Source organism: Balaenoptera borealis, assembly GCF_965194805.1.
Source record: "Balaenoptera borealis genome assembly, chromosome: 12".
In the NCBI taxonomy this organism is placed as follows: domain Eukaryota; kingdom Metazoa; phylum Chordata; class Mammalia; order Artiodactyla; family Balaenopteridae; genus Balaenoptera; species Balaenoptera borealis.
In genome coordinates, this window is record NC_138869.1 from 5,380,305 (window position 1) to 5,404,704 (window position 24,400).

At 47.8% G+C, this 24,400-nt stretch overlaps 2 protein-coding genes across 7 annotated transcripts in view; one reads left to right on the top strand and one right to left on the bottom strand.

Moving 5' to 3' along the window:
* The window catches only part of MGLL (monoglyceride lipase), a 240,698-nt gene extending 238,444 nt beyond the window's left edge, over nt 1-2,254 (bottom strand). The window contains exon 1 of the mRNA XM_082345272.1: nt 2,118-2,254. The gene's annotated coding sequence lies outside the window, so the exon portion shown is untranslated. The remainder of the gene's footprint in view (nt 1-2,117) is intronic.
* KBTBD12 (kelch repeat and BTB domain containing 12) overlaps nt 1-22,511 on the top strand; it is a 56,481-nt gene extending 33,970 nt beyond the window's left edge. For all 6 annotated transcript variants that reach the window (XM_082345232.1, XM_082345233.1, XM_082345237.1 and 3 more), the window contains 2 exons: nt 4,761-4,958; nt 19,298-22,511. In XM_082345232.1, coding sequence (XP_082201358.1) covers nt 4,761-4,958; nt 19,298-19,479 — 380 coding nt within the window. In that variant the 3' untranslated portion in view covers nt 19,480-22,511. The remainder of the gene's footprint in view (nt 1-4,760; nt 4,959-19,297) is intronic.
* Nucleotides 22,512-24,400: the final 1,889 nt, after the last annotated feature.

A 24,400-nucleotide genomic window follows, 5' to 3' on the forward strand; every position in this document is an offset into this window, starting at 1 on the left:
AGATGAGCCTACTTTCCACCCTGTTCTGAAGGGCTTTTTTTCTGAAAATACCCAAGAGAGCCCTGTGTTAACTAAGAAGGGACAAGAAGCTAGGTCGTGTCTTCTAGGGCTTTAGGCTCCAAATCTGGAGCTCCGAAATGAGTGAAGAAGAAAACCAGAGAGCAGACAACCAGGGTGCGAAGGACATTGTCGCGAGCATTATATTAGCGTGAAGAGACCGTCTTCCACACGTGAGCCAGAGCGGCCCCTCCACCCAGACACAGGGGCAGCCTCACTCCTGGAAGCCCACAGGCTGCAAAATCCTTGTCTGTCTCCTATGCTGCCACCTGACAGCTCCTACCCCTCTCGAGTGTTTGACCAGTGCATTACTCTGATCCATCGTGTCAGCGAAACTTTCTCCCCACCTGAAGGCTCAGCTTATTTCTCAGCCCTTCAGCCTCTGATCGGCTCTATCCAACCTCAAAGGAAACATTTAAGAGAGCTTCGCCCCTACAGCCATCAATCATAGGTGTAGCGGACAATTAAATTGAGAGCGAGCAAACCTAAGACCAGCGGCTTCAGGGAGTCCTGCTTTACTTACACAACGTCCTGGAACACGTAGGAGGAAGAATGACCATCACATGGAGTGCATGGGAAGAACTAAAAGGAAATTCCTATCATAGTACTTGGGAGTAGTTTACAGCACACGTCCATCCTCCTCACCCTTCTCCGCCTTTACATAGTTACCTATAAGTTAACCTTTGCAACAACTTATGAAATTGGAATTATTATCCGAAACTTACAGATGAGAAAATTGAGACTTAGAGAAATTATACTGACCAAAGTTGTCCAGCTATAAGTGGTGACACAGGCATATGAACCATGGTCTGTTTCCAAAAGCCCACATGCTTTTTCCCTGGCCCATGGGAGCTTACAACAGTGAATATATTATTAAAGCTTGTTGAGCCATGCAAGCAACTTTGGGAGCTGGGCAGAACTGCTCCAGACTCATCCTCCCCTTTGGGGTGCAGCCTACCACCTGAAGGCAGGAAAGAATAAGCCTGCCACCTGAAGGCAGGCCTGCAGGGAGAAGGATGTCAGGAACCAGCCCCGCTGTGTTCAAGGCCCCATGGACAGCAAGTCCTAGAGGATGTCAGGGAAGGACCACGCCCCCGCCCTTGGCCAGCGCCCGGCCAGGCTTGGTGTGGGGAGACGGTTCCTCCCACGCCCTGCAGAGGGAAAGACTCTATGACCACCAAACACAAGGAGAGCAGGTCTTCATCTTGGCAGAAATGAAAGAGAGAGAGGCATTTTCTTCTATGATCCACACCCCCCGACCCCACCAAAAAAAACTAAAGTATATATTTTGCACTGGAGGTCCACTGGGGTATGACTTGCAAAGATAACTTCTATTTACCTGTTTTTGAACAAAGGAAAGTCAGGCTCAGAGGTTCTGATGGCATATAAATTAAAGATATGAGGTATCTCATCGAAATTCTAAAGATGTGCTGATCCTACCCCAGGATCAAAAGAGTTCTCTTGTAGTGCTGGTGCTGACTTATTAATAAAGACCGTGCTTTTATTTGATTATTTATCTAATCAGCATTCACTTTCAGCTTAAGCTCATTAAGTCGCTGGTAACAGAGTGGTGCTGAGAGTGTACTTGGTGGTAGAATTACATCCAAGTGAGACAGACAGTGTGTTCAGGGGTGGACGGTCAGAAACAAAGGCAGAGCCTGCAAGCCCGTGTCACCCGAGTGGAGCCTGTGAACTGCCTGACAACCAAACAGAAAGGGCACCTACGTAAAAGTTTAGTTTTGTAGCGTAAGGGCTGAACGTTATAATTAAATACACTTAGTAAAAGGGAACCGAAAATGACAAGCACTCTAATTATTTCAACAACCGAGAGAATAATACCCATTCTTTATATGCTTTACGTTGGGGAAGCTTTCTTAACGGGCTTTTATGTGAACTTCTGATTACGACCAGGTTGCTGGCTGCTGGGTGTGCCCAGACTGGCTCTGAGCGACTTGCATTTCATGTTTGCCCCCACTGACTGGTCTTCTAAAGTGCTCGTAATATAAACCAGCCTAATAGTATCTCTTACGGAGCAGGTAGCTAAATCATCTTGTTCTTACCTGATGGGTGGTTGCCATGGTCAACTGCTACAGATAAATCCTCTTCTTTAAGCCCATCCTGGCCCCCAGATAGGAAATTCCACTTTTTGTTGGACTAAGAAGCCTCCAGCCGCCCCAGTGCCACACTGGAAGAGGGCCTGTGAACAACAGAGTGTGCAGTTAACTGAGGCTGGCGTGTCCCCTCCTTGGAAACGCTGCTGCTCAGACTTGGCACAGTAACGGGCTAAATTATTTATCCAGGAGGAAAAGAGGGAAAGCAGCTAAGAGCTTCCCGAGTTTATAGCCTTGATCCCTGGGTTCGTACTGAGACAGGAAACAGGTCAGGCTCCATAGGCAAAGAGAACAAAAAGGTTCCCTCTGAAGTCCTCTTATGTCTGCGTGAGTCCCAACCAGGGTGAAAATAAGCTGTTCCCATCAATCTTCTCGGATTCACTGAGTACCGTGTGTCAGGCACTGTGAGATATAAGACAGATGAAAAGTGGTCTTTGCCCTCAGTGAGCCTGTAACACATCCACTAGGCCAGAGGAAGCCGAGGAGAAGTTAACTTTCTGGTTCATTCATTCCAGACCCACACATGTCAGGCACTGTGCTAGGTCCTGGGGTGCAGCACTGAAGGAAGATAGGAAACCATGTGATGATGGACGGAAGGACCATCCGACCAGCATGATGATGGGAAAGGAATTAAATAACACAAAAGAGGAAATGCCATGAGGTGTCACGTGATTAATCTCTAAGTGACACATTGGGTAAAGGCCATGTGATGAGAGCAGTCTCAGTTCTGGTCTTGGTGTTGCTATAAACAACAGAGCCAAGCCCTCACCCACACCCCACTGCACTGACCCTTTCAGGACCCTCCACGGGTAGCCTGAGGCCAGCACTCTCCCAACTTTGATTGGTCGTGTAGACCAAGTCACCAGGTTGGGTCTGCATGGAACGAGGTCACCGATGAGAGGACTGTCTCTCCTTCCAGGGGATTCACCTCCATCCCAGGAGCCACGCTTCAGATCAGGAAATATAGCCCTGACATTTAAGACCTTTCATTGTGGTACAAAAAAGGTCACCTACAAACTTGTGCTTCTTATTACAGTGGATTGGAAATTCTTATGCCATTACTTTCCCATGGAGCGTTGTACTTAAAGTCACAATTATGTAAATAATATTTCTGCTACTTGTGACAGTCTCTGGACTTCTGAGTGTAATTTGTATCTCTTTTAAGGTACTTGTCATGATGTCGCTATCTGTTTATTTGTGTATATGGCCCTTTGCACCCCATTAATTTCTTTTTTTTTAAAGATTTTTTTTGATGTGGACCATTTTTAAAGTCTTTATTGAATTTGTTACAATATTGATTCTGTTTTATGCCTTGATTTTTTGGCCGCGAGGCATGTGGGATCCTAGCTCCCCGACCAAGGATCGAACCCTCACCCCCGGCACTGGAAGGCGAAGTCCCAATCACTGGACCGCCAGGGAAGTCCCCACCCCATTAACTTCTTAACGGCAAGAAACATACCTCACTCATCTTTCTCAGCTCCTCATCACGAGCATGCTGCCTTGCGTGTAACAGGTAATCAGGGAATATCTATTGAATGAACTGTGTCACTCAAAAATGGAAGACACATCACGCATTTGTGTTTGGGGCTTCCCTCTGACCCCCAAACCTGAAATTTACCAAAGATTGGCCCTGCTCTAATGGGGAAAAATTCCTGCCACTTAAGAAAAGAGGGGGGGCTTCCCTGGTGGCGCAGTGGTTGAGAATCTGCCTGCCAATGCAGGGCACACGGGTTCGAGCCCTGGTCTGGGAGGATCCCACATGCCGCGGAGCAACTAAGCCCGTGCACCACAACTACTGAGCCTGTGTGTCTGGAGCCTGTGCTCCGCAACAAGAGAGGCCGCGATAGTGAGAGGCCCACGCACCGCGATGAAGAGTGGCCCCCGCTTGCCACAACTAGAGAAAGCCCTCGCACAGAAACGAAGACCCAACACAGCCAAAAATAAATAAATGAATTAAAAAAAAAAGGAAACACCCATGCGTCTTTAAAAAAAAAAAAAAAAAGAAAAGAGGGAGAAGGACTTCCCTGGCGGTCCAGTGGTTAGGACTCTGCGCTTCCACTGCAGGGGGCCCGGGTTCGACCCCTGGTTGGGGAACTATGATCCCGCATGCCGTGCGGAGTGGCCAAAAATAAAAAATAAAATAAAATAAACAAGAAGAGAAGGAGAGACAGGCTGGCAATGATGGGGATGGAAAGGATGTTTGCCTCTCTAGCCAGCTCTGTGGAATCATAACGAACAGGAAGGCAGATGTCAGAACCGGGTCACCCTCACGTTCAAACCGGAAATTCTTCCTCTAAAGGGAGGGTCATTGTGTGAGCCAGTGTTGGATGTTGTAGGTTATAAAGCCTGTGCTGGAATCAGCCTCATGGGTGAGCACAAACAGATAGAACACTATGGATAAAACGAGATTAGCCTTGGCTATGGAGTGCACAGTAGACATTACTATTGCTTACAAATTATCTCAGAAGAAGCACCAGGCAAGAGGAGCACACCAAGGTCCATGAGCCTGAGATACAGACCCTGCAGAAAGGGGGCACTGCCCACGGGGACGTCTCAGCTCTGGTCACCTTCTTTCTGTGTCACCCTCTGCAGGTGGAATCGGCTGCACAGGTCGAGACAAGGGTCAGGTTCGAAAGTGCCTTGACGTGGTGGAGATCTACAACCCGGACGGGGACTTCTGGAGGGAGGGCCCACCCATGCCCAGCCCCCTGCTCTCACTTCGCACCAATTCTACCAATGCAGGAGCCGTGGACGGGAAGCTGTACGTCTGCGGGGGCTTCCACGGAGCAGGTACTGGTCGAGTTTTAAATGTTTTGTAACCTCCTTTGATGTCGATTTTGACCTCCCTTAACTGACCCAATGAACAATCCTAAGAGCAGGGTGGGCACTGGCAGAAGCAGTGACCTTGGGCGACTCACCAACCTCTGACCTTGGGTTTTCATGTCTACAAAGTGGGGCTACTCCCTCCACGGGCTGTCATAAGAATTAAGTGAGATCTGGTCTGTAATGTGTCTGGCACACAGCAGACACACAATAAATATGAGTTGAACACGACAAGAGGAGAAATGGGGGAGGGAAAGCTAATGCCAGATTGTAGGACTAAAGGAGAGATTTAAAAATATGAAGAGGGACTTCCCTGGTGGGGCACTGATAAGACTCTGTGCTCCCAATGCCGGGGGCCCAGGTTCAATCCCTGGTCGGGGAACTAGATTCCACATGCTTGCTGCAACTGAGAGTTTGCATGCCGCAAGCAAGGAGCCCACATGCTGCAACTAAGGAGCCCGCCTGCCGCATCTAAGACCTGGGGTAACCAAAATAAATAAATAAATATTTTTTTTAAAATAAATAAAAATATAAAGAACACAGGGAAATAGGGGAATGACCAGAAACGCGGGGGGTTAGCTCTGCATTTATTGATCTTTACTGAAATCCTGCCCTCGGAAAACTCTCTTACTCCCCATTACTGACACGAGAAATAAATTGCTTGAAAGCCTTTCTAAGATAATACCTAATCTACGTGTTTATTACCAAACTCAGCTTCCACATATCTAATTGCTACCATCATTGCAATCTACAGTACGGATTTATAGTTTTTTAAAGTAACGGAGATTTTTATTCTTTATTTTATTTTTTTTAATATTTGTTTATTTATTTGTTTATTTTGGTTGGCTGTGCCGGGTCTTAGTTGTGGCACACGGGATCTTGTAGTCGAGGCATGCGGGCTGTTGGTGGTGGCATGCAGAATTGAGTTCCCCAACCAGGGATTGAACTGGGGCTCCCTGCCCTGGGAGCACGGAGTCTTACCCACTGGACCACCAGGGAAGTCCAGGGAGATTTTTAAATATGCACAAATTTAATAAGTAACTGTCTCCAAAGTTTGATTAGTTGCATCAGTAAGTAAGGCAGAATGCAGTTACAGTAAAAATGACTAACAGTTTAATTCTAACCTTCCTAATAGAAGTACTAGGCCAGGACACATCCAGGAAAAACATGCCCCAGGAGTACTTACAATTTTGGAAGCATGCCCAATTAAAATAGAGCTGTCCCTGCAGCAAAACCAAGCCTGCTATACACCTCCCTTCATTTTTAAAGCACATAATTATATGTAAGTTAAAGAATAAAGTTTTCCTTAGAAATTAAAAGAGACTTAGGAGGTATCTGAACCAAATACAGTGAGTGGACCTTATTTGGCTCTTGATTCAAACAAATCTTCTGGAGAAAGATATTTTTCAGGTAATCTGGGAAATCTGAGTGTGGACTGGAGTATTAGATGATATTAAGGATGGTTAATTTTGTCAGGTCACAATAATAATGACACTGTAGTTTTATATGAAAGAGGAAGAAAAAGGAAAAACGTTATGAACGATGAGAGACTGTGTAGAAGTTTTCATGGATGAAAATGATATGCTGTCTGGAACTTGTGTTAATCTACTCCAGCAAATATTTTTTAAAAAGTGAATGGGGATGGGGGGGCAAGAATAGATTTTACAACGTTGGAAAAATGTTGATCATTGTGAAAGCTGGATAATGGCTACAGGGGCTTTCTTTACTAGATTTTTTTTTTCTTTCCGTGCCACTCAGCTTGTGGGATCTTAGTTCCCTGACCAGGGATCGAACCCCAGGCCCTTGGCAGTGAAAGCGTGGAGCGCTAACCACTGGACTGACAGGGAATTCCTTATTTACTGGTTTTTGTATTCTTGAAAGTCCCCATGATAAGAAGCTTCAATCTTTCTTTCTCTATTTGTTCTTCAGAGAACTTTCCAAAACTTTTTTTTTAACGGTTCTAATATCTTTTATATTACACATCACATGCTTGTGTAAAGGTAGTAACCTGTCACAGTAGCAGGAAACCTGGCAGGGCATGGAGATCTTGTAAAGACCCTTGTTGGAGCCCCGTGAGTGAGGAGGCCTTGGAGGAGACAGGAGAGCGCCCAGGTGCTGAACCACTCGCCACCCCCCCCCAACTCCACCCCAACTCCCACCAGGGTCCTGCTCTCCATCCCCTGGCTGCGGGCTTTCTCTTGACCAGAAGAGAAGGGCAGAGAATACAGAGGGCGGCCTCAGGACCTCCAGAGCAGTGGGGGGTAATTACTGTCTAAGGATCTAGAAGATACTCTCTTTTGCCTTGTTTCCTTGTCTTATCTTCCTTTGTATAATACTGAGTTAGAGAATTGATATCCCCAGTTTTTCAAGAATGTCTGAACTCACGCTCTGAGCCAATGTCTTTTCTTGGAACTCTAATGGACTAATAATGCTTCCAGCCAGAGGGAAAGGGATTTACTACGCGAGTTCTCAAAGTCCCTTTTAATTATTTGGTTTTAAGATGGAAGATTGTCCGGGATTAGCTGAGTGAGGTGTCAATGGGGTTTTACGGAAAACAGAACAATTGCATAATAGCGTGCCCATTACGAACTAGAGATCTCACCGTCAGACCTAAAAACAGGCACTGAATTTTCTCTCCTTGTGTGACACAAACCTACTCATCCCATTTATTTACTCAAAAAACCACAGTCAAGAAAGTACTCTTTTAATCTGTTTAGTTAATTCCATAAAAATGTATTGAAACAAACTGTTTAGGCACTTGGGCTACAATTTTGAGACACTCAACGGTTGATGGGACAGATAGACACCAAAACACGTAATAAACATAGTAATTGGATATTGGTTAAAATAGTAGGTTGAACACCTTCATTTTCTCCCACGTCCCACGAAAATGACAGTAAATGGAATGAACACAGCCAGACAAAGAGAAGAGGAGAGAAGGCAACAGCAACACAGTTTTGGAAGCAGGAAAGCAGATGGATGAGTAACTGCCCAGACATGAGACAGTTCAGTGCTAACCTGGCAACAGGAAAGGAAGCACGAACCACAGAACCCCAGGGAGTCTTGGGGGTGGACGACAAGTCTGCAAGAGGGAATGAGGGTGACGCTGAAAACACGAGGACAGCGGCAAAACAGGAAGACCCCCATCTCCCGCCCTTCCCTCGACCCTGAGATAAAGCCCCTCCTGCACCCCAACAAAGACCGAAGCTAAGGATGGGGGTGGGGCAGGCAATCAGTACCAACAACAGGGAGCTGAAGAGAACAGCTACATACTGAATCTTGAGATCATCAGCTTTCTTCCTTTTCTGGCTCCCAGACGTGGGCAGCCATAACCTCCAGGCAGGAGACTGGAAGATTCTTCTTTGGGGATCTGACCAGCCCCAAAATAAGGCAAAGCCAAATCACCCCATAGAGAACCTCACAGAAAAGGCTTCCGTGGTATCCCTCTCTTAAGGATGAGCAAACAGCTGGGGCTCATCAGACCTTTGAGGAAAGCATGTACAGAAAAGACAGAAATCAAAACATAAAGAAGAAAAGCACCTGGAGGAAACAGGCTGTGCCAGGAGGAGAAGCGTCCTCGGAGAGACGAAAGAAAACGTCTGTCAGCGCAACAGGAAAAGGATACTTAAAAGAGTTCTTGGAGGTTACAAATATGATAGCAGAAATTATATATACAATAGAAAACTTGGAGTGTAGAGTGGAAGAAACTTCTCAGGAAGCAGAGCAAAAAGCAATTAGATAGAAAATGAGAGAAAGAGAAAGTAAGTCCGTGAGGTCCAATGGTTGAATAGGAGTTTCAGTGAAAAATAAATAGAGAAAATGGAGGGACAAAACATCTATGAAATAAATTAGGAAAATTTCCCAGAACTAAAGTTACCAGTTGAAAGGAAACTCCTCATCCCCAGCAGCGTGGAAGAAAACGGACACGAAGTAAAGCACATCCCTGCAATGTCACAGAATGCCGGGGACAAATGAGGATCCTGAAAAGCTGCCGGAGAGAAAGGACTCATCTCGTAGAAAGTGTCAGGAATCAGAATAGCACCACACTTAGGAAACATGACACTGGAAGCTAGAAGAAAATTAAGCTAAGGCCTTCAAAAGCCCTAGAGAAAAGTTATCTTCTACCTACACTTCTGTACCTGCTGAGCCTCTAAGTGTGGGAGCAGGTTTTCAGGCATGCAATGTTCCCAAAATTTATCCCCTGTGCTCCCTTCTGTTAGGTTTTGCTTCACCAAAAACGAACACCTAAGCCAAGTACTAGTGGACAGGGGGCCAGGAGACAGGATTAAACACAGTGGAGGGAAGGATGTTGAGGGGAGATCCAGGGATGACAGCTTGTACAGTGGCCTGAACAGCCAGTTCAGAAGGCAGCTGGTCAAAGGCTCTCGGGGGCGGGGGGGACTTCCAGAAGAGAAAACTGATCAAATCTTAATGTTCTGCAAGATTTAGACACTTGGAGAAGAGCAATGAAAACTAACAAAAATAAAACAATTGACTTGAGAGGAAACAAGCAGTTGTGCAGGAAAGGAGTGTGCCACCCGGTCATGTGTGAATAGCATTGATAACAATCACATCTAATCATGTCAGTGGTAAACACGGAGCCTCAACCGTTCGGGGGAGTGGGGCAGACACGGTGGGGATGTGGAAGAAAGCTGAAACCACATTTTCTACAGTGGAAGTCAGGAGTGCATGGCTTCATCTGAGAAATCTAGAAGTTGCAATAGGGACTTCCCTCATGGTCCAGTGGACGCGGGTTCGATCCCTGGTCGGGGAACTAAGATCCTATGGGCCACGGGGCAACTAAGCCCGCGTGCCGCAACTGCTGAGCTCAAGCGCCTCAACTACAGAGAAGCCCGCGTGCCACAAACTAAAGATTCCGCGTGCCTCAGTGAAGATCCCGTGTGCCGCAACTAAGACCCGACACAGCCAAAAAAATAATAATAATAAAAATAAAGAAAATAAATTTTTTTTTAAAAAAAAGAAGTTGCAATAGTATAAAATACGTTATTTATAGATGACAGTGTTCAGTGCCAGAAGAATCAGCCAGGTTGAAAGGCAGAAAATGGGGAGGTGGGTAGGAGACAACCATTTTTAAGGCCTGAACCTTGTTAGGCTGTTTGGCTCTTTAAATCGTGCGCGTGTACAACTGATAAAACAAAAGCAAATTTGAGATACATAAATAAAGTACATGTAAGAGAGGAACAACGAGGGGAGTATTAAGGAAAATATTAGCAGGTGAGCCTGCTGGGAGGTAATCCTCTGTGGGTCTCATGCATCTCTGAGCATCTGGGAGCAGAGACACTGCCTGCCTTTGTTCCGGACGACCCTTTCAAGCGTGTCTGTACAGCAGACAACCTTAGAAGAGAGAGACAGTGTCTCCCCCCACCGCAAGGGCCATTATAAAAGCTTCCGGTCCCTAAGCTTAGGGCTCCCCTCCTACAAGGCAGTCCACTGACTGTACAGGTGTCGCCTGACACTCTCCATGCTGCCCTGTGGGATGTGCGGCTCAAATAACTGTACTTTTAAAATGCAGACACGCTGGCTGCTGCTGTTGCTACGAGTGACCCTGTCCTTCCTCTATGACAGGAGTTTCGTGTTGTAAAGTCTAAGACTCTTCACAGTTCTTCACAGAACTGTTGAGTTCTTTGACTCAGCAGAGGAAAGACAGAATCAAAAACTCTGTTCTCGACCCCCAGCACAGAGTGAGGAAGCCAACATTATGTTTCCAAAAGATCAGAGCTCATAACACCAACTCTTCACACACTTACAGAATATAGAAGAGGAGGGAACATTTCCCAACTCTTTCTATGAGGCCGGAATATCCGATAGCAAAACTGGACAAAGACATGCCAGAAAACTACGGGCCAATATCCCTTATGAATACGGTTGCAAAAATGCTCAGTAAAATACTAGCAAGCTGAATGTAGCAACATACAAAAAGAATTATGCATTCTAACCAAGCAGGCTTTATGCCAGGAATGAAAAGTTGGTTCACCATACAAAAATTAATCAGTGTAATACACCGTATTAGGCAGACCTGCTCTAAAAAAAGAAAGTTACAGAAAATTCTTCAAATGAAAGGCAAATGGTATCACTGAGAAACTTGGAACCTCAGGAATCCAAGAAGACAAAGAGAAATAGTGAATACCCGAGTAAATATAATGGACGTTTTTCTCCTCTTCAATTCTTTAGCACATGAATGACAGTCGACAGTAAAAATTTTAACACTGTCTGATAGTGTTCTCAGTGTGGGTTAGTGTTACACAGAGAGGACTGTCTCCCTTGTGGTGACAATTAAACGTAATGGGGTAGGTAGGTTAAGGGACTAGATGGGAGTGAGGGGGGTTCCTGCACCCACTTGAAGTGATGAAGTATCAGTGAAATTGTCTGTTAAAAGTTACTGTACTCCTGGGCTTCCCTGGTGGAGCAGTCATTAAGAATCCGCCTGCCAATGCAGGGGACACGGGTTCGAGCCCTGGTCCGGGAAGATCCCACATGCCGCGGAGCAACTAAGCCCGTGCGCCACAACTACCGAGCCTGCGCTTTAGAGCCCGCAAGCCACAGCTACTGAGCCCACGTGTCACAACTACTGAAGCCCGCGTGCCTAGAGCCCGTGCTCCGCAACAAGAGAAGCCACTGCAATGAGAAGCCCACGCACCGCAACAAAGAGTAGCCCCCGCTCACCGCAACTAGAGAAAGCCCGTGCGCAGCAACGGAGACCCAATGCAGCCAAAAATAAATAAATAAATATATATTTTTAAAAAAGTTACTGTAATTCTTAGAACAACTACCAAAAAACAAACTATACAAAGAAGTATGCTTAAAAATTCAAGATAAATTAAAATGGGATATTTAAAATATTCACGTAATCCAAAAAGAAGAAGGAAAGGGGAAACAGAGGAGCAAAACATAAAAGAAATAATAAAACAGTGGACCTGAATCCCAGTGTGTTGATATTTACATGAAATACAGTGGTCTTTTTTAATATATAAATTTATTTATTTATTTTTGGCTGCGTTGGGTCTTCGTTGCTGCACACGGGCTTTCTCTAGTTGTGGCGAGTGGGGGCTACTCTTCGTTGCGGTGTGCAGGCTTCTCATTGTCATGGCTTCTCTTGTTGCGTAGCGCAGGCTCTAGGTGAGCGGGCTTCAGTAGTTGTGGCTTGCAGGCTTCAGTAGTAGTGGCTCGTGGGCTCTAGAGTGCAGGCTCAGTAGTTGTGGTGCACGGGCTTAGTTGCTCCATGGCATGTGGGATCTGCCCGGACCAGGGCTCGAACCCGTGTCCCCTGCAATGGCAGGCGGATTCTTAACCACTGCGCCACCAGGAAGTCCCAATACAGTGGTCCTTATCAAATCATTTCACCTCACAGACCTTCCACTTACTTAATCTCATTTTTTTAAGTATTTTTCTTAAGAAAAAGAAAATAAAAAACTAATTTTCTTGAAAGCACCATTTCCTGTTTGAACTCCTGTGTATCTTGAAGGGTAAAACACATTCTATGTTTCTTACAAATAAGCCCAGGGAATTCCCTGGTGGTCTAGTATTTAAGACGCCACATTCCCAGTGCAGGGGGCAGGGGTTCAATCCCTGTTCAGGGAACTAAGATCCCGCGCAATGCACGGCGCGGCCAAAGGAAAAAAAAAAGGCCCAGAATACTCAGAAGTTTGTTTATAGTCATTACTTGGGATGCCAATTACCCCTTGATCAAAAGTGGTTTTGTACATCCATTCCTTCAATCGGTGGAAAATATAAAATCTCTGATTAACTAATTGAATTTCCAGACAGCGGAAGACTGTTTCTGTGCCACGTGATTTTACAGTACGCTGATGTACCGCAGCGAGCGGCAAAGGACTCCCCCCCAGCCCAACCTCATTCGCAGAGGCAACTGCACGTCCTCAGACGGTCGTGTGGCTTTGGTTCTGGTTTTGCCCAAACCGGGTCCCTCCTCTAAGAGGTGCTCACTGCGGTCGTGCCTTGGTGACACTCATCACCTTCTCCTTCCTGCTTGAGTCGGGGGCAGCCGTATCACCCTTTTTGCTGACCGTTGGCTCCACCTCACTAGAGAGGGTAGGTAACACCCCCGCCGGAGGACAAGCCCACCAGCTGGACAGGCCAGGTCAGCCTGCGCTCAGTAACCCCCATTTTATGATTTATGATTGACTCACATACCTATTCATTCAAAATGCAATGGAACTTGAGATGGCTTATAGAGAGGCACACAATAAGATAGAAATTAAAATAAATCAGGGGGCTTCCCTGGTGGCGCAGTGGTTAAGAATTTGCCTGCCAATTCAAGGGACACAGGTTCGAGCCCTGGTCCCAGAAGATCCCACATGCCGTGGAGCAACTAAGCCCGTGCGCCACAACTACTGAGCCTGTGCTCTAGAGCCGACGAGCCACAACTACTGAGCCCACGTGCCACAACTACTGAAGCCTGCGAGCCTAGAGCCCGTGCTCCACAACAAGAGAAGCCATGACAATGAGAAGCCTGCACACCGCAACGAAGAGTAGCCCCCACTCGCCACAACTAGAGAAAGCCAGTGTGCAGCAACGAAGACCCAACGCAGCCAAAAAAAAAATCAGGAAATGGGATGAAGGGAAAATAAAGACATATACACACCACTATATATAAAACAGATAAAACAACAAGGACCTACTGTACAGCACAGGGAGCTCTACTCAGTACTCTATAATGACCTATATGGGAAAAGAATTTTAAAAAGAGTGGATATATGTGTGTGTATAACTGATTCAGTTTGCTGCGCACCTGAAACTAACACAACATTGTAAATCAACTATACTCCAATATAAAATAAAAATTTTTTTAAAGAGGAAAAAAAAGCAAGCCAGATGGGGGTAAAGTTGCCCGCGCTCTCATGCACTGGCTGTATAAGGACCACCAGTTCATCTCTGGTCCCTCTAGAGGCCAGGGTTGAAAGGCCCACACGCCCAGCTATGGATTTGCAGTGTCCTCAGAGGGGAACAAACCACTGCTAGAGGGGCACAGCTTTTAAACGTGCAAAATTTCTCCCCGTAGCCTCATATAGGGCACGGGGAAATGTCCTCAGTAATATTTCTGTAATAAATAAAATGCAAGTCAGCATTTCACCAAAGAGCACGTCAGAAAAAAAAAAAACCTCTATAAGGGACTAAAAAATATCCCACGCTTTCAGTTTTCTGACAGTCTCACTGAATTGAACAATGAGATCTAGACTAAGGTGGTGCTTCTCAAGTTTGTCCACTGGAGTATCTCCAATAACAGGGAGCAGCCCTAAGGCACGTGGGGCTACAGCTGAGGCGTCTGCCACACCCACGGCATGCCTTTGGCATTCTCATCTTCAAACGCTCACGCGAATTCTTTATTTGCTTCATATAAAATAACGTTTTCAACTGCTGACCCCTGGAGGCGGCCGGCCTCAGGGAGAGTTTCCTGACTCCTCGAGTGAGTAAGATGCTGCTGCATTAAGTGTCTGTTTTTGGAGAATTAACTGAACTGAAACGAGCTGACACTGAGTTCAGCCACCGGTTTCTTTTTTTATTTTATTTTATTTTATATTTATTTATTTATTTATTTATTTATTATTTATTTATTTATTATTTATTTATTTATTTATTTATTTATGGCTGTGTTGGGTCTTCGTTTCTGTGCGAGGGCTTTCTCTAGTTGCGGCAAGCGGGGGCCACTCTTCATCGCGGTGCGCGGGCCTCTCACTATCGCGACCTCTTTTGTTGCGGAGCACAGGCTCCAGACGCGCAGGCTCAGTAACTGTGGCTCACGGGCCTAGTTGCTCCACGGCATGTGGGATCTTCCCAGAGCAGGGCTCGAACCCGTGTCCCCTGCATTGGCAGCCAGATTCTCAACCACTGCTCCACCAGGGAAGCCCACCGGTTTCTTCTTCCTTGTGAGAGGACAGCGTTTCAGGAGCCCAGGCTCACACACATGGGTAGGTACACAGCTCGCTCTCTGAGCTCCGTTAGGGTGGGAGCTTAGGAGACCACCGGGCTGGCCCACCGTGGTGAGTGCCCTGTCAGGCGGTCCTGGCGGGAGCCCGGACCCCCAGGGTGCCTTCTTCCTGAGTCCCCAGCCACACCCAAGTCTGGTACGACTCAGTACACTCTCCCCGTCCCAGTCAAGAAAGCTCACTCATTACCTTCTTTACTTCTTTGGCACTAATGCAGTAATTTTCATTCCATGTAAACTAGAGATTTCGAGGAAAGATGGTAATACGCATACATCGTTTAAAAAAATACGTCTCCCCAATAAACATTGAAATGAGCGAAAGGAAGCAAAATTAACGAAGAAAACTCTGTCTACTCTAAAATTTTACAAGCCCCAGCCTGCATTAATTTGAATAAAGACATTGCAAGTCTTCATCCAGCTAAACCAAAACAAAACGAAACAGAAACCCAGGTGTGTGAGTGGTAAAACACATGTTCCAAGACACTGGCAGTAAAGGAGTCAGAGAAGGCTCCTCCACCTCAACAGGAGGACGGGCAGGAAGAGGAAACGGTTGTCCTGGACGTCTGCCCCTCGATGGGCAGCCCCAGGGTCAGACCCGCCAGCCTCTCACCATCAGGACTCTGGGGGGAATGGTGGTTTCCAGCACTGACGCCTGCCAGCAGCCGCAGCGAGAAGGCCAGTGGCGGCCCCCAGCCTGACTGGGCCACCCACACCCCTCTCAGCTGCCCTCAAGCTGCCAAGCTACGTTCCGTCCAGTAAATCCCCACTTTGCTAAAGTCAGACAAACTTCGTGCCTGCTGGTGCCACCAGGAACTCTAACGGACTCAACAAGCATGATTCCTTTTGCACTTAACGACACAACTCAGAGACATATAAAACAGAAACTACACAAACCACAAGATAAATGGATAAATCCTCAAGAACTGCATGGACTTTGAGACACCTGTCTCAGCAAGTCACAGACCCAAAAGATTTTTTTTAAAAAAACTAAAGGAAAAAAAGATTTTGAGCTTCGTGTCTACGTAAGTTTTTAATTTAAGCTAATTACAATTAAATAAAAGTTAAAAATCAGCTCCTCAGTCTCACACTTCAAATGTGTCTAGTGGTTTCCGTATTGGACACTGCAGATTACAGAACATTTCCTTTATCACAGAGTTGTATTGGACGGAGCTGATATCAAGAAGATGTGATATAAATATATTTATATTCCATGGAATATTATTCAGCATAAAAAAGAAGGAAATCCTGCCACTTGCCACACAAGGATGAACCTGGAGGACATTATGCTAAGCGAGATAATCCAGACACAGAAAAACAAGTACCATATGATCTCACTTGCATGTGGAATCCACAATAATCAAACTCACAGAAGCAGAGAGTAGAAATGGTGATTGCCAGGGACTTGGGGGAGGGGGAAATGGGGAGATATTGGTCAAAAGCTACAGACCTCCCGTTATAAGGTGAAGACGTTCTGGGGATCTAATATATGGCTGGTGACTCTAGTTAATACTGGGAATTCCCTGGCGGTCCAGTGGTTAAGACTCGGTGCTTTCACTGCCGTGGCCCAGGTTCAGTCTCTAGTCAGGGAACTAAGATCCTGCAAGCCGCCCAACGCAGCCAAAAAAAAAAACAAAAAAAATACTGTATTGTATACCTGAAATTTGCTAAGTGTTCTCAACACATACACACACACATACACACACACGTAACCATGCGGGGTGATGGGTGTGTGAATTAGCTTGATTGTGGTGATGGTTTCACAGCATGTGCACATCTCAATCATCACATCGTGTACCTTAAATGTATACAATTTTTATTTGTCAATTGTGCCCCAATAGAGCTGGAAAAAGTAAATACTCACTTCCATACCTAATTTTGTAACATTTTCCTTAAAGAGGGCCTCCCAAGTCATATAAGCTTTGGGTCCCACAGAGCCTGTCTCCTCCCGCCTCATCAACAAGCTTCAGGAAACACAGTCCCACTACGCCCTTCTTCATTCGAAAGGGCTCAGTGGTCTCCAGCACAGGCTTTGAGGATCGCAGATCTGGGTGGGAATTCCGGCTCTGCCACTTCTAACCATGTGCCTGTAGGCAGGTCCTCTGAGTCTTAACCCTTAGTCTGAAAACAGGGGTAAACGGGGGCTTGCCCCACAGGGTGACGTGACACAACATCTCAGTGCAGCCGGCTCACAGTGAGCACAGCACACGCAGCCCACTGTAAGCACACACTGAGTGTCAGCTACGACTATTTTCTGGTGTTTTTGCAGTGAAGATTCATTCAGGAAATGCAGGTGAAAAAGGGCATTTTCAGACAAACAAAAGCTGAAGGAGTTTGCCGTAAGAAGACATCCCCTACAGTATGTACTTCAGGCATAAGGAAAATTGTCCCTGATGAAGTATAAGATGCAGGAAAGAATGAAGAGCAATGCAAGTGTAAATACGTGGGTCATTCTGTGAGCATTTACTGTACAGAACAATAATAATAATGTCTTTCACAGTCCGCAGACAGAATGAAAATGCACATCAACAAAGGCTAATAAATTGGGAGGGAAGTAAATATAATTAAACTATTCTAAGGTGTTCCAAGAGGACGGTCAAGGTATTGATTAATCAGATCTTGGTAAGTTGGGTGTGCAAGTTTTAATCTAGGGTAACCCCCACCAAAAGAATAGAAATGGGGGGAATTCCCAGGAGATCCAATGGTTAGGACACAGTGCCTTCACTGCCGGGGCCCAGGTTCGATCCCTGGTTGGGGAACTAAGATCCTGCAAGCCACACAGCATGGCCAAAAAAAACGAATACAAATGGGGTTTATAATTTCTGAATCAGTGGAGGAGAAGAAATGGAATGATAAAAAACACTCAGTCTAAAAGACAGCATTAAAGGAGAAAAGAAAGAACGAGTGAGACAAGGACGGTTCACAAATGGGATGTTAGATTTAAACCAAAATATATCAGTTATTGCATTAAATGTAAATAGACTAAATGTTCCAGTTAAAAGACAAAAATTAACAGAATGTTCTTTAAAATTGTACCTTTTGCTAGTTATGATATTAGTCAAAAGAATTCTAATGGAACTTATTCTAGAGTAAGAGGGTCAATTAAATGATAAATTTATAAATGATAAAATTTGTATTTTGTATTTGTATGAATACAAATATATGAAATATTTTATATGAAATATTTTATATGAAATTTGTATTTACTTAATATCTCAAAATGTGTACACTAAAAATGGACAGAACTAAAAGGAGAAATAGACAAATCGATAATCTTAGTGGGATAGCTTCACACAGCTCTCTGAGTAACAGACAGAAGAAGCCCACAAAAAGCAGTAAATATGTAGACGATTTGAATAACATGACCTAATGGACATATATGAACTATAAAACCCACATCCTTTACAAGCGCACATAGACCATTTTCAAGTATTGATTGTTATATGCCAGGACTGGGCACTTTTCCATACTTTATCTCCTCTTATCATCATAAAGTTGTGAAACAGTCGTCTGGGCTGGAAATCTCCCATCTGCCCTCCCAACCCACTCATCCCTTCTCTATCTTACTCTGTGTCCTGCAAAGCCGACCTGTGTGGGCTGCATTCACAGGCTCCGTTCCCCTCTGGCCTCTGGTTGGGTCTAGCCAGAATTGCTGGGAGAAAGAAGGGTAGAATAAGGGTATTTGTTCTCCCCACCCCTCTGCGGGGCTGCCGGGAGGGTCCCTGGGGATGGCTAAGCTCCAGGCAGCTGCCCTCTCCAAGTTCCTGTTCCCACCCTTCCCCCTGCGGCCTTCCAGGTGGCAATGGCCCAGCTGCTCTTAGTCCTGGGGGCTGTGCCATCCCTCGTGGGTCTTCCTAAATGCTACCCACACCTTTCCAAACTCTCTTAAATTGCCCAGTTAGACTGTGCCATCTGTCTCCGGCAAGGACCCTGCCTGTGCCCCAGCATCCTGTCTGCAGTTAAGGAAACGTAAGCGCAGGGAGGCCAGTGACTCACACGAGGTCGTGAGACCTCCTCTCACAGGTGCAGAATTAAGGACAGGCTCCCCCCTTGCTGGCATCTTTAATAAATCGTTAGCACCACCCTGGTACACCCCTTCCACTTTAGACAACAGTATGCCCTGTCAGTGTGTCTGAATAACTCCTGAATGTGAGTGGTCACGTGGCCTTTCTTGGTTTCTTAAACATCAGGAACACTGTGTCTTCCACAGTACAGTATTCGTCTGTTTGTTAATTAATTTCTGCTGCATAATACCTTTTAGAGGAAGTTGTTTAATAGCAATGATGACCTCTGAGTTTAATACTGCGTGATATTTGATATTTTGTCCTCCTCCTTTGCTGTTTTTCAGATCGCCACGAAGTTATCTCCAAAGAGATATTGGAGCTGGACCCCTGGGAGAACCAGTGGAATGTCGTAGCCGTCAACGCCCTCATGCACGACAGCTATGATGTCTGCCTGGTGGCGAGGAAGAATCCCCGCGACCTCATCCCCCCGCCTTCAGAGTCAGTGGAGGAGGGTGGGGGGCACTGAGGTCTGTGCCTCTGTGGGACCCCTGAGGTGTCTGCCAAGGAGGCACTAGGGATGGAGAGCCCACAGCATGTGTGGGACGTGTGCGTTGCATGCGTCGCGACGCTGTGCAGAGCGGCGTGCGCTGGGCGCTGCAGAGGGTGTGTGCAGAGTCTGCCCTCCGGTACCCAGGCTTTGCAGTGTCTTCCCCAAGCTTGGAGGGTAAGGATGGAACCGCCTGCTTCACCCACAGTTGAGCAGAATCAGAAAACAGCCGCTCCCAAAATATAATTTAGGGATGACATTTAAACAACACATAGAAATCCATCTATTTTACTTACTGTCTATGCTTCTGGAAGCCCAGTGGATTCAAAGAATGCATTTTGGTAGCTGTTCTTCACCAATTTCCCAGGAGTTTCACATGCACAAGGCTCTTGTTTAAGCAGGAACGGTCGGTAAATTCCCTAGAGCTTTCCCAGGGGAAGACCATCCTAGACTGAGACACTTTCTTCAGTGCAGAGCTGTGTGACTGTCATGACCGCTCCCCGTGTCCCCAGGTTCCAGCTGCTAACCCAGGCAGGAGGGACAGATCCATGGAAGCTGGAGCCAGTTGGAAACCTGCTTCTGCCACCACAAAACAGGACCAGTCAGACCCAGGGTGGGCTATCCCGAGTAGGCTAGACCCTCAGAAGGCAGGGCCACACCTGTGTCTTTGCAGGTGTATCCCAAGTGCCCATGGCAGTGCCTGGTACACGCGTGGGTCTTTGGGTGGTCAGCATGGGGATGCCGCTGCTCCAGCCATGTGACCACAGTGGAAGCTGCCAGTTTCCCTGGATGGCGTCGGCGGTGGGGGGCCTCGTAGGAGGGCCGTGACTTTTCTAGATGCACTGAGTTTGGGATCTAGGCTCTCGTCCCAGCTCTGCTTCTTAGCACGCTGCATGATCCTGGGCAGCCCAGCCTTTCTAAAGCCTTATTCTCCTCCCGTGCAGAATGGGAAGGAAAGTGCTCCCTAGGGTTGGTGGAGAACTGAGTGAGAAAGCGCTGAGCACAGTGTCCGTGAGACGCGAAACGAAGCGTTCTTTAGCTGCTGATACTTTCCTTATCATTATCGTCGTAATCAGCATCTCCCGAAGCACAGTGCCCAGAACACCCGGGCTTGGCGTGGCATCCTGGGGTTTCAGGGAGAGATGTGCATGGGGTCTGAGATCGCTCTGAAGCCCCGGCCCCTCCAGGTCCAGGTGGGGTGCTGATAACCCAGGGTTTCTTTTCGGCCCTGGATGCTGCTCGTCTGACCCGTATTTGTAACTCTGCCCTCCTGCTGTTGGATAGCGTGAGAGATTCTGCCTCAAACTTTTCCCTGTCTTCCCTGTCTTCACCTTAATTGAAGGCTGTCCCAATGTGGCATGGGGGACTCCTAAAACTGGGACTGTCTGCTAGTTCTGCTCCTTGTGAGACAGGACGGTTAGGCGCTGAGCAGGGGGCACGGGGGAAGTGGTCCGGATGCTGACAGGAGCTGCAGCTGCCAGTCACGCCGGCTCAGTCTGTGCTCGTCAAGGAGGCGTCACTGTTCTCACTGATTGACTTTATAATGAGCAAATGCTCTAAAATGAATATTAAATAAAATGTCACTGATGGAAGATCGCTTTCATTTTGGTTTTCGTACTGCAATCCAATGTAATTTTCATCTGAGGAGGGGACGCTCAGCACTTCCTGGGCAGGAACCAGAGTCAGGGATGACCAGCCTCAAGGACATCGGGAGCGAGGCCCAGAGGCCAGGACATGTGAGGTGGGCAAGGGCAGGAGGGGTGCGGTTCCCAGGGTGGCTGAAGCACCGGAAGAAGCCAAGACAAGGAGATGGGGCCACACAGAAGACCCCCAAGGCCACCCCAAGAGCCCGGCCTTTGTGTGTCAGCCACACACCTCCCGGTGAGGAAGTCCTTTAAGACCGTCCCCCACAGTCCAGTGTATTCGAGCAGGATGACAGCAGACACAGCAGATGGGCAGGAGGCCTCGCGGGAGCCCGTATCTCAGCTGAACCAGCCCCATAGCAGTGGGAGCCGTGCAGGGCCCGTGCAGCCGGATGGAGGGCATCAGCAGTCTGCCGCGAGTCAGAGCCGGAGATGCCGGCAGTTTGAGCACAAGAGCACAGTGGGTCAGCCAAACCCAAAGACCAGAAAATCTTTCAAAGGGTGGCGCCCCCTCCACCAGGGCTCCTTAGAGAGAGCCCCGACCGGATGGCCTACGCTGTCCACCCCAAGCGCGGCTGGAGCACCAAGAGAGAAAAGCTGCGGGGTGCACAGTCAAGGCACCCCACTTCTCCGCCAACACCAGCACACCCTGCCGGGGGGCCCCGGCTCTTCTTGTTCCCAGCTCACTGGCCATCGCAATCCCGTTCCCGTCTCCGGCGGTCAGCTTAGCACAACACGTGGACCATTCAGGGAAGGAGACATAAGGGAGCTCTACGGAGGGGCTTCGGGGAGAGGCCTTCTTGCTCTTTGACAGAGAAGGCTCTGTGGGCTCTTCTGCTGAGACTTTTCTAGGCTGCGGGCCCCCTGAAACTGCAGAGACTGCGCTGCCATGAGGAGCGGGCTGCAGCCGGTCCACAGAGCCAGGCGGGACGGGGGATGGGAAGGCCCCGGTCCTGGGCGACACAGCAGAGCCACAGAATGAACCAGCCACAGGACTTCCTGCTAGATGCTCACTGTTAGGATAAATGTTCCTTATTGTTCAGGCTGCCTGGAGTTACTTTCAGCCTGCGATTTCCGAACGATACTCCAGCCTTCCTCTGCCAAAGTCGCTTTTTCCTGGGAGGACACATGTCACCTCTGCCAAAGGGGAGGGCTCAGCCCTGGTCCCTGGGACGTCTGGTGATGAGGTGCTTCGGTTCTTGCGGTGAGGAGGTGTGTGCACGCCTGGTGAGTGCCCGTGGTTCACGATCCCGAGCCATTTCTTAGCTATCTCTAGGATACTTCTTTTCTCTCTGACCTTTACACGTTGTTGATTACTGCATATCCCACCCACCACGTGTTTTTGTAAATAAATTTTATTGGAACACAGTTATGCTTACTGTGTACGTATTGTCTGTGACTGGTTTCACACTGCAACAGCAGGGCCCTGGAAGTGCAGTAGAGACCTCTGGCCCTTTCAGAAAAAGTTTACCAACTTCTGGTGTATTCCATCAAACTTTCTTGAGGAAAAATACTGAGCTAAGGGAATATGTAAATTATAAAGGAATACACATGCATATTCCTCTAGTTTTACACATATAACATTTTACATATATATAAATATATATAACATGGTTCTATTCCATTCTTCTTTCATTCAACAGCGTGTCTTACAGAGACTATTTCATACGCTCTCCCTTTTTAACAGCTACATAGGATTCCATCATTGATGCAGCATAATTTCTTTAACAAACCACCAAGCGGTGGATGTTTCCGTTGTTTCCTCCAGCTGTTCTTTTTTTTTTTAATTTTCTTGGCTGCACCCTGTGGCATGTGGGATCTTAGTTCCCCGAGCAGAGATTGAACCCACGCCTCTTGCATTGGAAGCTCGGAGTCTTAACCACTGGAGCACCAGGCAAGTCCCCTTCCAGCAGTTCTTTGAAGGGGACTCCATTCTTTGCTTTAGGCTCTGGCACCAGAGTCCAGGCTGGGGGCTGTTTAGCGGGTGGGGTCTGCATCGCACTTAGGTTCTCTACGGAAGCTCAGGAGCGCTAGGGGCGGATGCAGGAGCCTACCTGGCCGTGCTGTACGTGGCCTCAGGCCACTTAGAGACAGGACAGGTAGCAGCCACGTCGTCGGGGAACGGACCAGTCTCCTGCAGGCGGGTCTGAGCTGGGCAGGGAGCACCGGAGGACATCCCCGGCAGGCTGTGCCCATCCTGCAGCGTCAGAGGCTCAGCGGTGGACGGTCTCCACCGGCCGCGGAGCCCAGGACAAAAACACGGGTTGCAAAGAGCGAACAAGCTCCAGTTCCAGGCCAAACATGAGGCTTTTCACACCAAGGCCGCCAGTTTCAGGTCGGAGGCAGCCCCACTGAAGGCTTGTTTCTCAGCCTTCCCAGTGCTGTGGGTCTGTAGAGTGACATTCCGAAAGGGAAGTGCGCCAGTGCAGGACCTGCAGCCTCTGAGAGCATGGACCAGGGAGGGGCGGGGGCAGCCCCCAGCCCGGATCTGACGGCCCCCAGCTCTGAAGAAACCACTCTCTCCCCTTCTCCACCTCTGCTGAGCACACACCAGACACTGCCAGGTTGTCGAGAATAAAGCAAGAGGCCACCGCGCCGTGGGGGGATTGCTCAGAGGGAAGGTGGTCAGCACGTTCTGAGCGCTCTTCCGGAGCCCGGCCCTGCTCCCCACGCGGTCACGTCCTGGAGGAGAGAAGAGACTGCAGGGACAGCGAAGTGACCTCCTGTGAGGGGCTGGAGCCCAAACCCAGCTCTCCAGGCAAGCACGCAGCACAGCCCGTCGCCGCCAGGTGTCGTGCTGTCTCACACCTGCGTGGTTCAGACATCCGCGGAGGGTCTCAGGGAGCCAAGGTCAGGGCGTTGGCAGGATGCGCTCCCCTTGGAGGCTCTGGGAAGAACCCACGTCCCTGGCTTTTTCAGTCTCTAGAGGCCACTGGTGTTTCTTGGCTTGTGGCTGTTCCTCCATCTTCAAAGCTGACAATCCATCTTCACGTCTCCTCCTCCAACACCCCCCTTCTGATCCCCTCCCACGGGTGAGGACCTGAGATTGTGCTGGGCCCACACAGATATCCAGGACCACCTTCCCATCTTAAGGGCATCTGATTGGCAATTAATTCCCCTTTGCCATGAAAGGTTCCGTGGGTCAGCATGCACACGTCTGGGGAAAACCATTGCTCTCCCTACACACCATCTAACGTGTAGAACTGCCCATAAAGCACATCTGTTCACAGCCTGTGTGGGATTTCACGTGGACACCA